This window comes from Ascidia mentula, chromosome 4 (assembly GCF_947561715.1).
Source record: "Ascidia mentula chromosome 4, kaAscMent1.1, whole genome shotgun sequence".
NCBI classification, from domain to species: Eukaryota; Metazoa; Chordata; class Ascidiacea; order Phlebobranchia; family Ascidiidae; genus Ascidia; species Ascidia mentula.
Genome location: NC_138569.1, coordinates 20,118,229 through 20,130,981, shown reverse-complemented (window position 1 = coordinate 20,130,981; position 12,753 = coordinate 20,118,229). Strand labels below are relative to the sequence as shown.

General features: G+C 39.0%; 1 protein-coding gene across 1 annotated transcript; it reads right to left on the bottom strand.

The window, feature by feature from the left end:
- Positions 1-264: 264 nt before the first annotated feature.
- LOC145897106 (methyl-CpG-binding domain protein 3-like) lies at positions 265-11,824 on the bottom strand. The gene is made up of 8 exons (XM_082985281.1): positions 11,646-11,824; positions 11,189-11,336; positions 10,975-11,118; positions 10,129-10,219; positions 8,349-8,432; positions 7,891-7,987; positions 7,322-7,437; positions 265-1,290 (listed from the first exon to the last, which is right to left on the bottom strand). The coding sequence occupies exons 1-7, from the start codon at positions 11,765-11,767 to the stop codon at positions 7,338-7,340; spliced, it is 786 nt and encodes a 261-aa protein (XP_082841407.1). The 5' UTR covers positions 11,768-11,824; the 3' UTR covers positions 265-1,290; positions 7,322-7,337.
- Positions 11,825-12,753: the final 929 nt, after the last annotated feature.

The following is a 12,753-nucleotide window of genomic DNA, read 5'->3' as shown; positions in this document are numbered from 1 at the left end:
AAACACAAGTATGGTCTCAACGCACGACAATAATCCAACAAATGACCACGCGCTTATTTGCTTTGAAAGCATCAAATTTTCCGTATTTATCACTTTCCAAAAGCTGCAAAATTATCTTTGCGTTTGCCACAACTCTGACAGTGACATTTCCAGAGCAAAGTTAAGGCAGTTTGAGCGAACTGATGAAATAAAGTTAACTGTGACAAATTTGATCAGACTGTTTCTGTCCGACACGGTTGACAGTGAGACAAAATAACGTTTTTTTCGCTGGAGTTTTATTGAAAAACGAATTGCAAAGAAACGAAACGGCGGTCGATGACAAGAATAGGAGCAAAACCGAATCGGCGGAAGTGGAAACGAAGCATGTGGCACTGTAGAAAGCAGCTACTAAACAGAAAGGGTGCATGTGACCTATACAACCAACACAGGCAAAGCTTCAAACCCAAGGCAGTGCAAGAAAATGTTCAACTAAGCCGACAAAAGTTGACAACGGCGGCGAAATCAATGTGCAAGACGCAGTCGTGTTAAGATAAGGTGTCGTTGTCTTGATAGTTTGCATTTGCAAATTCTATGCATTGGATCAAAGGAATCTGCCGATATTCTGATATACAGCACTATAGAAAAAAACTGATTTAAAAGCAAGATTACATCTCTGGAGTTTTTAAGGTCCAGAAGGCCACACGTCTGAAATAACACCTCGGAATTAAAGTTTACATTTTTTGTTCACTCATTGTCAAAGTTGCCAATTCATGCCAACACTGCACAATTAACAAAATTTGCCTGCACAGGAAAAAAATACAGTCGTACTGAGAAATGCGCAGGCAACCAAACCGCTAACGTACATAGGAAATGCGCGAAGAAAAACTTGACAATGTGTTTAGCTTGAGGGCACCAAGAAAACAGAGATATTTGAAAACAAGCGAGGGACATGAACAAGGAATAGCCTGTTTACTGTACCGACACGAAACAGAGAATGTTGTTCGAAGCATTAAAACTATTGTCTACATCAACATAGTTTGGATACAAGATTGGTTTATAACATAAGTTTGAAAACAAACAAAAACGTGACGATTGTAACTTAATTGTATGGACAAGAATTGTTTTAACGCCAGGCATAATGCTTGGTGTCGGGAGAAAGCAAATACAGTAACAAAACAAGTCCCGTTATAATTCAATACTTTGTTGTCAGATCTTCCACTTCCACTTCTAACGTTCAGTCAAATAATGCAGACGTGTGGGTCGGCAAAGCTACAAAACGGAAAGCGAACGGGAATGGAAGATATGGAATATCTGTTGACAAAAGAAAAGAAACTGTTAACGTAAAGTGACTTTATTCCGTACTTAGTTGGTTGTTAATACCAGACGCACATTCACGAACCAGGGCTTACAAGATAATCAGCAGGGAAAGCTTGAGTAAACAGACTTGCCGAAGACGGCAGGTGCCAATGAACAAACACGCAGCATCCTGTGTCTACAAAGACGCGAGCTAACTTTTTAAAGTATGCAAGGTACAACGGGTTGCAGTCAATAACACATTGAAACATACTGAAGCCGCCAGGCGCCCCTGAACAAACGATTCCAGAGGTTAGTTTGTTAATGGTGTGTTCCAAGTGCTTTCGACCTAATTTATTACAACAGGACGACAAGTAGAAATGGCTGGTTCCGCATTGCTACCTTTGTACAGATTTTCTGGTTTGAACAAAGTAAGTCACAAGAGGGGAATTGGACTTAAAATACACCTTTTCGTGGAAGAGCGGAATAAACAAATAAAATGTCTTTACATCAACTTTGCATGCCGAGGCGCCCTCTGTGAAGTTCTCTGGTTGGCAAACTCCGGTCCGAAACATATCTATCATTACTTCCATTACTTCACAGCCATGATGTCATTATGTATTTAACGTAAACGTGACATGTTCTTTATGTTAATGCTTAAAGAACTAATCAACAGTTTTAACAAGGTGATGAACCCGGTACAATTAACCACAATGTTGAGGACGTATTGTTAATGTTTGACATAAAAATGTAGCTATGGTTTTGGTTGAATAAACAGGCAGTAATGGTTGCACGAACGTCCAACGCAATTCAGCGAAAAACAACTCCAGCGAGACCTCGTTTGGCCCTTTCCAAACCCGAACCCGTGAGCTGGGCATGGTTAGGCGAGACGAAAGCACGCCCAGTAAAGCTTTTCCGCCCTTCCTTAATGCATGCATTCGGGGGAAGCGGCTTGACAAGGCGCGAAGCCAAACGGTTGGATGTCGAACAGAGGAGGTCTCCGCACGCCGAAATTAAGCAACAACCCTCCCTCCTCTGGCTGTAAATGGAGCTTTCCTGTTTGTTACTGCGCAATCGGGTCGGGTTTTACTACTTTGATCGAACAGGGCCTGTCGCAGACCGCCGGGTTTGCGCAAAGGTTTCGGAAGGCGCGGTGTCGAGCGCATTGAGGATTAATTGGTGTTGTGTAGTGCGTTGCCTGCGGTTTAATGGGAAAACAAGCGGTACAAGCGTGACAAATAACCGTTGTTTGGAGTTGAAAACAAAACGGCATCAAACCTAACCTTCAGAAATCAACAGGGTTCAAAACTATCCGACCACGTTGCCGCGCAGTATATTCAGATAAGTGGCTGCGTCACCGCCCATTTTCTGTTGTATAAACAAAACTGACCGCAAGGTCCTCCCATCGCCCAATCCCGTTGATGCACTACAAGATTTATCGCAAGCGGTCTACATAGCAGTTTTGGACGACGTACCGACAAGTCGGCCAATTCGTGTCAGCAGTCATGTGCATGATACAAAACCAAACGGAAAAAACAGGAAATCGGTTGTAACTCTACACGATACATAGAAATATAGAGTGATGTCCCACTTGCTGCACCCTGCACATAGCGACACACAACAAAGGGAACAATAAACGTCAGGGAATTTTCGCCCGCATACCACGCTACCGACCCGTGTCAATATTCCGAGAAAGCTGAAGTTTAATTTCCAGTGTATTCCGTCTCTTATGGAAGGTAAGAAAAGAGAAAAGACACTTGATCGAAAGAATGGACACCTGTGCAAACGGATTGCGACACAAATGACAAGGCCCAGATAAACAAGCCCGGTTGATATGAAGTTAAGACTTTTGTGAGCGCACAAAAAGACTCGACGGCACTCGACGAAACTCCATCCGACATATCCGGGGCGATTACGTCAACATCTGACCCTTTTCCAATCTGACCACACTTGTAACGATATCAGTGCAAACAATTGCATATTCTGTACACTATCAGATAAGGAAAACACATTAGAGCACGAAAATAGGTGTGTCGGTTGCTTTTGCTCGCGTCGTATTTGACCCGTTTTTTCCAGAAGAAATTAAAGATCACACATGGCATACATACAAAATTATCACTTGTACTAACGGCACATATAATTAAAAACGTAGTAATTCTCTATATAAGTCCGTGCCAACAAACAACAACATCTACGGGGGGAATTTACACGGAACTCGTCCCAAAATATACCACTGGGCTTAAAAAAATACCTCTCGTTCGTATCGACACAATGGGACCTTGAACTGGTGCAAAAAACAACTCCAAGACAGTTCTGACGTCACATGCTTGTCGATGTATTGAGCGTTCGATGAAGCATGAAAGGTTTTTGGAGGCACAGAAAGCTTCTATATTTATCACAATGCGACCTGACTCAATGAAAGCACGCACCGTACGTTAAAACTGTGTGCTCATTGTCAGAAAACTATTTTGTAATTTACCAGAGGGATTTCTGAACACTCGGTGGAATAAGCCAATCGTATCTACACCGGACATGCATAACATTCTAAACCGGCGAACACCACTTTGAAAAGTTTTTGGCAATGTTACATGTTTTGGAAAAAACGTAACTGATCATGGGTGCAGTCAATCTGGAACCGATAGGGAAGACTGTAACATGAACACGATTTATCATTAATGTTAAGAAATTTGAACTTGGGTGCCCCGTTTTCAGTGGTGGATGCGAGAATGGCAAACGACATAAATCTTGTCGGGAAGCATTGTATTTAACACCAATGTAAAAAGAGGTTAGTCGTCAGAACTAAAATAGCCTTTTGTGTACAGCCTTACGCCCATTGCAACGATTTTAACATTCTCGTCCAATGCGACACACAACTCGTCACATACAAAGGCACAAAATGCGCAAATCTCTGCACTTCTAGCAGCATGTGCGGCCTCAGTTGAACCTGACGAATTAACGTCGAAATGGTTCCTCCAAAAGCCGCGTGTGCGTCAGAACCACCTCCAGGTGATCTTGCTCTGACTCTAACGCGCGACAGTAATCCACTAAACGCGTCGGTTCGCCATAGAAACGACGTATTTTGCACTCCTTGTGGAACCGTGGTGAAACGGTAATTTAGTTTAAATTTCCAAAACAAAATCTGCGAATGGTACGTCGTTACCATTACAATTATCAACGTTTAAGTCCAATTACGCGTCCTTTGTTTTTCGTCAGCGAACGTTGATGACAATAAAATACAAGCAATAAATGCTTAGATTATAAAAACAAATGTTATTTCCCTTGCGCCGTGTATATTATTTTCGATTACTTTTCTAAATGCTTTTTGCCACTGAACTGTGAACGTTACGTATACTCAACAACAACAGTGATGTAAGTAGAAGAATTCCCACTGGATGATAAAATCTACACGAAACATAAGGCATTGTGTTTCGTATAATAGGACAGATTTCCTTAATAAAAGAATAAATTTGTTAAATGCAAGTTTCTTATTAACTATTTGGGACACACCAGCTGTTGGATTCTAACAAGAATAATTCCCGGAACCCCTTCCCGACTGTTTCGGTATTCCCAAACAATATATTTTCTGGACTTGTTCAAGATATTTTAAAAAACAATATATTTTCTGGACTTAAGAAATTTCATCTTCGTAGATTATGATGGATGGATATCGTTGGAACTTGAGTTCAGTAACATAACTCAATAAACATTATCTCCATTTCTTATTTTAGATTCCGCGGATACATTTATGTGGTGGGCGAGTCCATAGCGTTTATTTCTGATCCCAGCGGAAGCTTCGTGTTTATTGTTGTTAAATCACACAGTTGCAAGGCACGAGATAAGCGAATGCTGCCCCCATGGTAACTTATGCCATCTGTAAACTTTGACACCATAAGTTTAAATACAACACAAACAATCTATTACCGAAGCCGACGTTGCCACAAAACGCCTCAGAGAAATTAATGCAGCCAATGAACTAACAAGTAAATCTATGCTCTACGCTCTGACCAAAAAGTAAGATTTGTTTCATAAAACGGTAACACAACGAGCATCTTAGAAACAAGATTGTCTTTATTTTAAACGGGGGACGTCTAAAGAAAATACAAGCGTCTTTATATCTATAATTATTTTTCATATAATTAGGCATTTTAAAGCTAATACAATCCTATTTTCAATATTCTTTGGCTCAAACAACGTTAAGTGCAGGCACTTTTCGCTTAAAAAAGGTCATCTCGTTAAAATTTATGCAAAAAGGTAAATCGTATTCCTTTTCAGTTGTGCCACATTGATGACAGCTCAAACCAAACCACATAATCGGTGCCGGGGCTCATGGTGGAACACATGGATAAACCTTAAATCAGATGTTGATTATCGTCGCCTACTAACGAGGCAATAAACATCAAACAACAGAACAAACACAAAAGCAACAACAATTAACGCCTTTGATACCAAAGCTGTGTACGTCCTGTTTTACGCACGTATGCAATAACCACCAACGACAAGTTTTGCCTTGCAATAAACCTTGTTCCTGAAAGAGTGAGTTAAAAATTAACCCGAACTTGTATGCACAAACCTCCGACTCAATGTGAATCAAGGTTGTTTGTGCGATCCAAACACACAAGTACAAGCAATGTTACAGTATGGGTTAACTACCGTATAAAATTTGACAAAACATTCTGTTCACAAGTTCAAGAGTAGGAGATGCAAAACCTCTGTGTGATTTGTGCGGTCACGTGACCTAATTACCACCATTTGTTTTCCAGTACCAAAATATCACCGCATCCTATACAAGTACATGAGAACGTATGGGCAGCTTTTCGGGCAATTTTTGAACAATAAGGACGATTTGCTGGCCGATAACCTTCAAACAAATGAAACGTCCCAGATTCGAAAAAGACCCGCCTGAAACTTGAGGAAATTACAATGAGAGATCGACAGAGGTCGTAAAAGTGTGACGTGGAAATGCGAGGTTTGTGTTGACTTTGTGGGGAAGTTGGATGCGGAGAGGAGGTTTCCGATGCCGGAAACTTAAATGCTCGCCATTTGTTTTGGTTAAGATTAGTGGAAAGACACCACAGACCACTTTAAATGCTCGATCGTTATATCAAGTTTTAATGCAAGCGATAGTGTCTCAAAAAAACATGCTCGGTAAAGCTTACAATTGCAATTGGTATTTTTGAATCCATTCAAACAGGAATATCCCACGAAGATTTCGATTAACCGCAACGAGTTCTAAGTGTAGAATACGCGCAAGTTAAATGAGGAAAGTGAAAGCAACAGGAGATCACCGATTTTATACAAATTCCTTGTATAGCGCGTGCAAGGACAAGTATTTCCACACCGATGTATTGACTCGTTTTAAGCAAATTAGCAGCACGGTGGAAGTTACGAAGGCAAGCGCTCGGACCACCTGACCACGTGTAGAACACGTGGTTTGTATCCAAACCAATCAACCTTGTCGAATAATCTTGTAAGGCTCAACTCCAATATGGTTGGGAGCTACAACTTTTCAAACACTCTGTTCGCGGGTGGCTTTGTGACTGTAAAAGATTCCGCTTTTTTTTAAGATTTTCGTGTTTTAGGTCGGAAACGCTCAAAATAATCATACAGATTGCCACAACAGTTCATATTTCTATAAACAAACCCTACGCGTGATTGTACATTAACACAGAGCCAAGACATCGCGGCAGCCCTGTCAGCAAAAACACAAACAGATCTCTTGCGCCGCTAAGAGGAAAAACTTTCGGATATTTTGACCGCCGGAGGGCACTAAAGCCAATGCGTTTACAAGGAAGGCAGAGCGAAACAAAACATTGGCCGAAAAGAAAACCTGACGGGGATTCGTTCCCAGGACATCCTGGGTTCAAATCCCGTTGTTGTAAAAAAGGAAAGATTGGTCAAAGGCCCGATCCATATACCAAGAAGAAAACCTGACCCGTTTTCGTGGCCAGGATGACCAGGTTCGATTCCAAGTGCGACCAAAAAAAGCAAGACATCGTTTACGTGTGGATATGACAGAGCATAATATGTAGAAGCATACAAAGCCCCTCACCAATGAACTTAACAGTTTAAGCGAGCAGCATGAGTTCCTGACGTTGGATGTCTGTGTCTTGTTTCAAAGCGCGTTCCAACCGTTCTCGGGCGGCCAAAACCCGACTTTCCTGTCGTCTGTAAAAAAACAACAAACAATAGTAACAAATGTGTGACGTAGGATTAATAATGTTTCTGTTGCTGCCAGATATATTGTATTTGATACAAATGTTAGTAAATAAAAGTATACGCATAATTGTGCCAGATTAATTAAATATCTAGTTGAACAAAGGTTATTTGGGGAAAGTTTCAAGCAAACAGATTTTAGTGTAACACTCCGTTAAGGTGTCAAATATTTCTTGTATATAACGCCTTAGTGTGTTGTCAGTGCCGCAAGCGCTTTTGGCAAATAACTAATCTGCTCTAGGGCGCCACCAATACGACTAATTAAAAACTCTGTAAAGTCTAAAATTAGAAACCCTGCGCAATGCTTTACAACTGTTCGGCCCAAACACAAATATCAATGGAGGGCGGATCGTGCGCTGCTTTTTCCTTTTAAATCAATTCTTAAGAAAGCAAACATTGTCTTACTTAATATCGTCCTCGGTGACGATAAAAGACTTGCAAATTGGTTGTTTTGTATCCAACCAGATGCAGGGGTCCTTCGACAGAGAAGAAGACGTCTGGCCTGAACGAAAACACGTATATTACCTTACAATTCCATCATGCCGAGTATTAATTTACCAAGAATTTAAGATATATGTGTCAAAAATTATCAGAGAGCTATTGTTCACAATACAACAAAATCACGATAATATTAGAAAACATTAACTTACGTCACCACCCACGCGGCCCTTATCTACGATCTGTGACGTCAGTCTGGCCAGCTACACCAACCACGCCATTTTAAACTGATGGTGGCATACATTTTTGCCGAAACGTTTTAAACATATAAAAAATGTCAATGTTTCCAGCACTATGGGCCAGTCAGTTTAATATCACATTAGTTGTAATTTTAAACCTCGGTATATTCGTGTCTAAGCACAAACCTGTGATGGGAGTGGACCCTGTTTCGTGAAGTTGTGAAGCGATTCGACGAAGGAGTTCTTCGGAGGATGTACCGCTTCCCACAGCTGCAACAATAAAAATCAGAGGTTGTCTTTTTTGCTTAAATTAGCTCTGGGTCATTTTCGGACTTTTTTAAACCAGAGGCGACGTCGGTTTCCGAAAGCGACCTGAACTCCCAAGGGAAGGTCGTAAAAGCTAAACGATTCCAACAAATTGAGGAGCTTTTACGATAACAAAATAACACTTTGTCACGCGTGGCAGAACACTAACTTTCTGAGAGTGTCGGTTCTTGTAAGATTTAAACTTGATCGAACGAAGCCAGGTTATAAACATTACACCAAAGCACTCTCTCCAGACTAACGGTTTCGATTGGCAATTTTACAACTTTGTTGCACAACATGGTTGAAATTGGCGGTGTAGAGTTCATCACGAGATCACGAGGTGTAAAGAATAACGATCCTACTCAAACCGTTTTGAACGCACAGCGAATCCCCGGTTACACCATCACGCTTACATACAACAGACAACAGCGGGATTAATGGAAAACCAATGATTCGAAAATTGTGCACGGTGAACTATTGAACCGACCAATATCCGTTTTTCTACTTGGCTACACCCAATGTCACCCAATGTCACCCACTCTAACCTTTTCAACTTGCGATTACGTTATTTCTGCGAAATGTGATACCGGTCCACCAGCAAAGCAACATTATTAAAGCTGTAGTTTGGGTTGAAAACTAATTTTAATTATTGTTTTCTTCGTGTATGAGCAAATAAACATCACATTCAAATTTAATAACACGGCAGTAGGTAGGCTGCGACTTGCTCGAAGTCAATACATTTTTAACATAAAGTTTTGACAGTAAAAAAAAAGAAAAAAAAATTCCTTTTTGATAGCAACCCTAACACAGAGGGCATTTAAGGTTAAAGAAACATTTAAGTTCGTATTAAGTTTTTGCATGGACAGCGGGATGTTAATGTAGTGAGTTTTGCTTTGTAAAAAGTAAATGAAACCCATTTTATATACTTTACTGTTTGTTAATAAGATTGCACAAGTTCGGATATTCATAAACATTGTTGTAAATACTTTGCGGAGAAACACCGACAGGACTGAAGCGAAGATGCGTGAAAACAACCTTGTTTACCACCAGTCAGTGCAATTATCACGCAACAATGGCTATCAGGTGGACGCCAAACCACAGTTCGTGTCTGTGTGACGTAGTTAGAAAGTCGACGAAAAGAAGGTTTACTCAAAGATCAACTCTGTTTACCGACTAAAAACAGTGTTGTAAGTTTTTTAATTTGAAAGTTACAAGCACGTTTTACAAGAATCAGTTGATCCTTCAGGGCCAAACATGCGCTTCGTTGATAAAATGCATGACGCATATTCCCCATGCTGAATGTAGAATGATAAACGAAAACCAAATTTGGTTTAATAAAGTGTATTTTTCGGAAAAGTCCTGTTTACTAACGCAAGTAAAGGAACCTGTGGAAATACCCCTGCCATTACAAAGGTCTTGATTTTTAAGTTAAGGTAAACGACCCTACTAACGATTGTATTAAGGTACGTACACTGTGCGCACAATGTATCGGCTAAGCAGGATTTTCTTGTTATAATAAGTTTTGTATATTTAACTTCCGCGTTGGCAGGACAAAGCCGTCACACAAAACCTAAGAGCAATAATAGGTTCATTCGGTAATACCCAAACAGTTTGACATTTGTAAACAAGATTTAGCTCAATTGGCAATCGTTCGCTTTACCTTGTATTGTGGAGGGAAGGTCGATCGATTCCATCACCTTCTCTGCGATATCCACTGGTTTAATTCCGTTTAAACGTTTTTCCCGGAATAGCTGCAAAACATAAACAGCAACTGCATTAGATTGAGTTCAGAAATGCAAGGTTGTGCTTTTTTAAAAAAGGTCACACTATATACTCAACAATTCAAAACGATTTTTGAAATGTTATTAACTTGCAACAACAATAAAGAAGACAAGTTAAAGCCATGACAAGTTTGAACTATTTGGTTATTGTCTGACAAAAGGCTATGTAGCTAGGAACCATGTGATCAACCAATTCAAAACATTGTTACACACAGCTCACAGGCTAATCATGTTTACAAAGTGGTACTTGAGGTGTCAAGCAATATAAAAGCATTGTTTTCTGTGACAACATGACCAGAGAAAAATGCCATTATACAGCACCATGCATATAAAACGAAGCCTAACTTACAGAGTCATTCAAGGTCTCACAAACACTGCTGTCCTCAATTGACTGAGGGCACAAAACACCAATTATTTTATGCTGTGCTCTACTTGCTGTTTATCATTAGACACAGTGAATGACCACAGGGCATCCAACGCAATGAAAACATCAACAAGAAAACTGGGCTAATTTTGGAAAATTTTATATAAAAATATGTATGTTGCAAACAGTTTATCCAGCCAAACACAGCACAGTACTATGCAAATTAATATCATTTATTATGATGAACAGCATTCTAGCTTTGGCTTTTTTATTTAGACTACTTAACTCCAGATACTTTGCACCCAAGTAATATCATTTAATTTACACATTATATGTAAAACATTATGAATATATATCAAACCTGTTGTGGTGACCTTCCTTGACTTCTGGCTGGATCTGATTTCACCTTGTTTGATTTGTGGTTGGTTTTTTTGGTCACAGGTTGCTTAAAAATTGTTGCTGTTTGACGACTGGGAACAGACGTGTCCAAGTCTATTTTTCCATTCTAAAAACAGAATACGAGGTTCTAAACTGGTAAAAAAGGGTAAAATTTCTAGTTACAAGATAAAATTCACCTTATCCATTGAACTTCTTGGTCTTTTCAATGCTTTGGATTTGTCTGAAAGTATTTTCCCACTTCGATAGTCAAAGTATGTGAGATCAACAGATGAGCCCAAGTATCGAATCAGTTCAGGTTTGCTTCTGATTTTCTTTCCAGTCGGACTGTTTGAATAAGCATGTAATTAAAGTACATTCATTGCTTCCAAAATATTTTTGAGATATTTTTCAAAAAAAGGGTTAAAAGAAAAATTGAAATAAAAACAAATGCTATATCTCTTGCAAATTTCAAAATTGAATTCCAGGTAAGATAAGTCCTTAACACAGAAGAGAAAAGCCAAAGCTAATATGCTAATCATTTTAGCTTTTGGAGTTTCTATTCCATCCATGTAACTAACTTCAAGTTTTCACAACTAAATATATCTATAAAATATGCAATCAATATAGCGGTAACCAAAAAGTTGCATAACCAACCTGATGTAATAAATGTCACTCTTTCCTCGTGACAATCCATTCTGTCTCACACTTTCTTCTCTGGTCCATCCATTAGGAAGTCCTGCAGCTGGTGTTCGTTTGCGTAGATTGTTTGAATCCATTTCTCACAATCGCACAATAATCAAGTGGTCAAATTTAATATGTAACCATGTATTTTGAAATCTAAAATGATGTTTATTTATTTAACAACAATATGAAAATTAAATTTAGCATAACTTAAAACCATAATAGTAGTAACACTTTACATTAACATAATGCAAAAGCACAACTAAACACGAACATATCCGCTTTGTTGTATTTCACTGCATGGTGTTGATGACATGGATTTGTTTTCAAAACATATTTTGATATTTACAAGCTCTTGTGCAATGTAATGTTTTTGGAAAGCATATTTGCACTAAAACATCACTGTGGATATGTTCTAAGTTGCGTTGGAACCAACATTAGTAACTTCAGTTCATCGTAATACTACTTACAATTGTTACTTTCATTCAGGTACATTTCTACACCTTCCAAAAACACACACACCCGAACAAAACGGCGCGAAACTCAAGACCAGAAATTTTTCTTTCCGTAATTTTGTTTTGCAATCAATCTAAAATCCGGACCCATGTAGTACTTGTTTTTCAAGTCTTTTTTGAATTAATAGATTTTATACAACTGTTTATCATACCTGTGTCTATACCATACTTTACAAATAAATATAAAGATCGTTTAAACTAAGGTTTGTTTTTGAAACAAGGTGTCTTCGTATTCAATGATTTGTAAGGACTTGATTTTTTGTTTTTAGCGTTAATTTTTTTCCCCGCTGACTTGTCATAATTATTTCGAATATCAATAGATGTAATGGTTCAGTGACTGTCACATTGTTTGAGGAAATTTAATGTCATTACTGTTATTTATTTTCATTGAGGTATTAGTGGTATTATTTGACTAACACATCCGCATGTTCAACGTCTTTCTCCCAGAGCAAAAACTGTAGAACTGTGGACCCCAAAAATTACCGCTCGAGGGTAACACCAAATTGTTTCAGTAATTTTAATTTGCAAATCAAAATTGCTAATTCTTGCACAAAAATATGTCTATT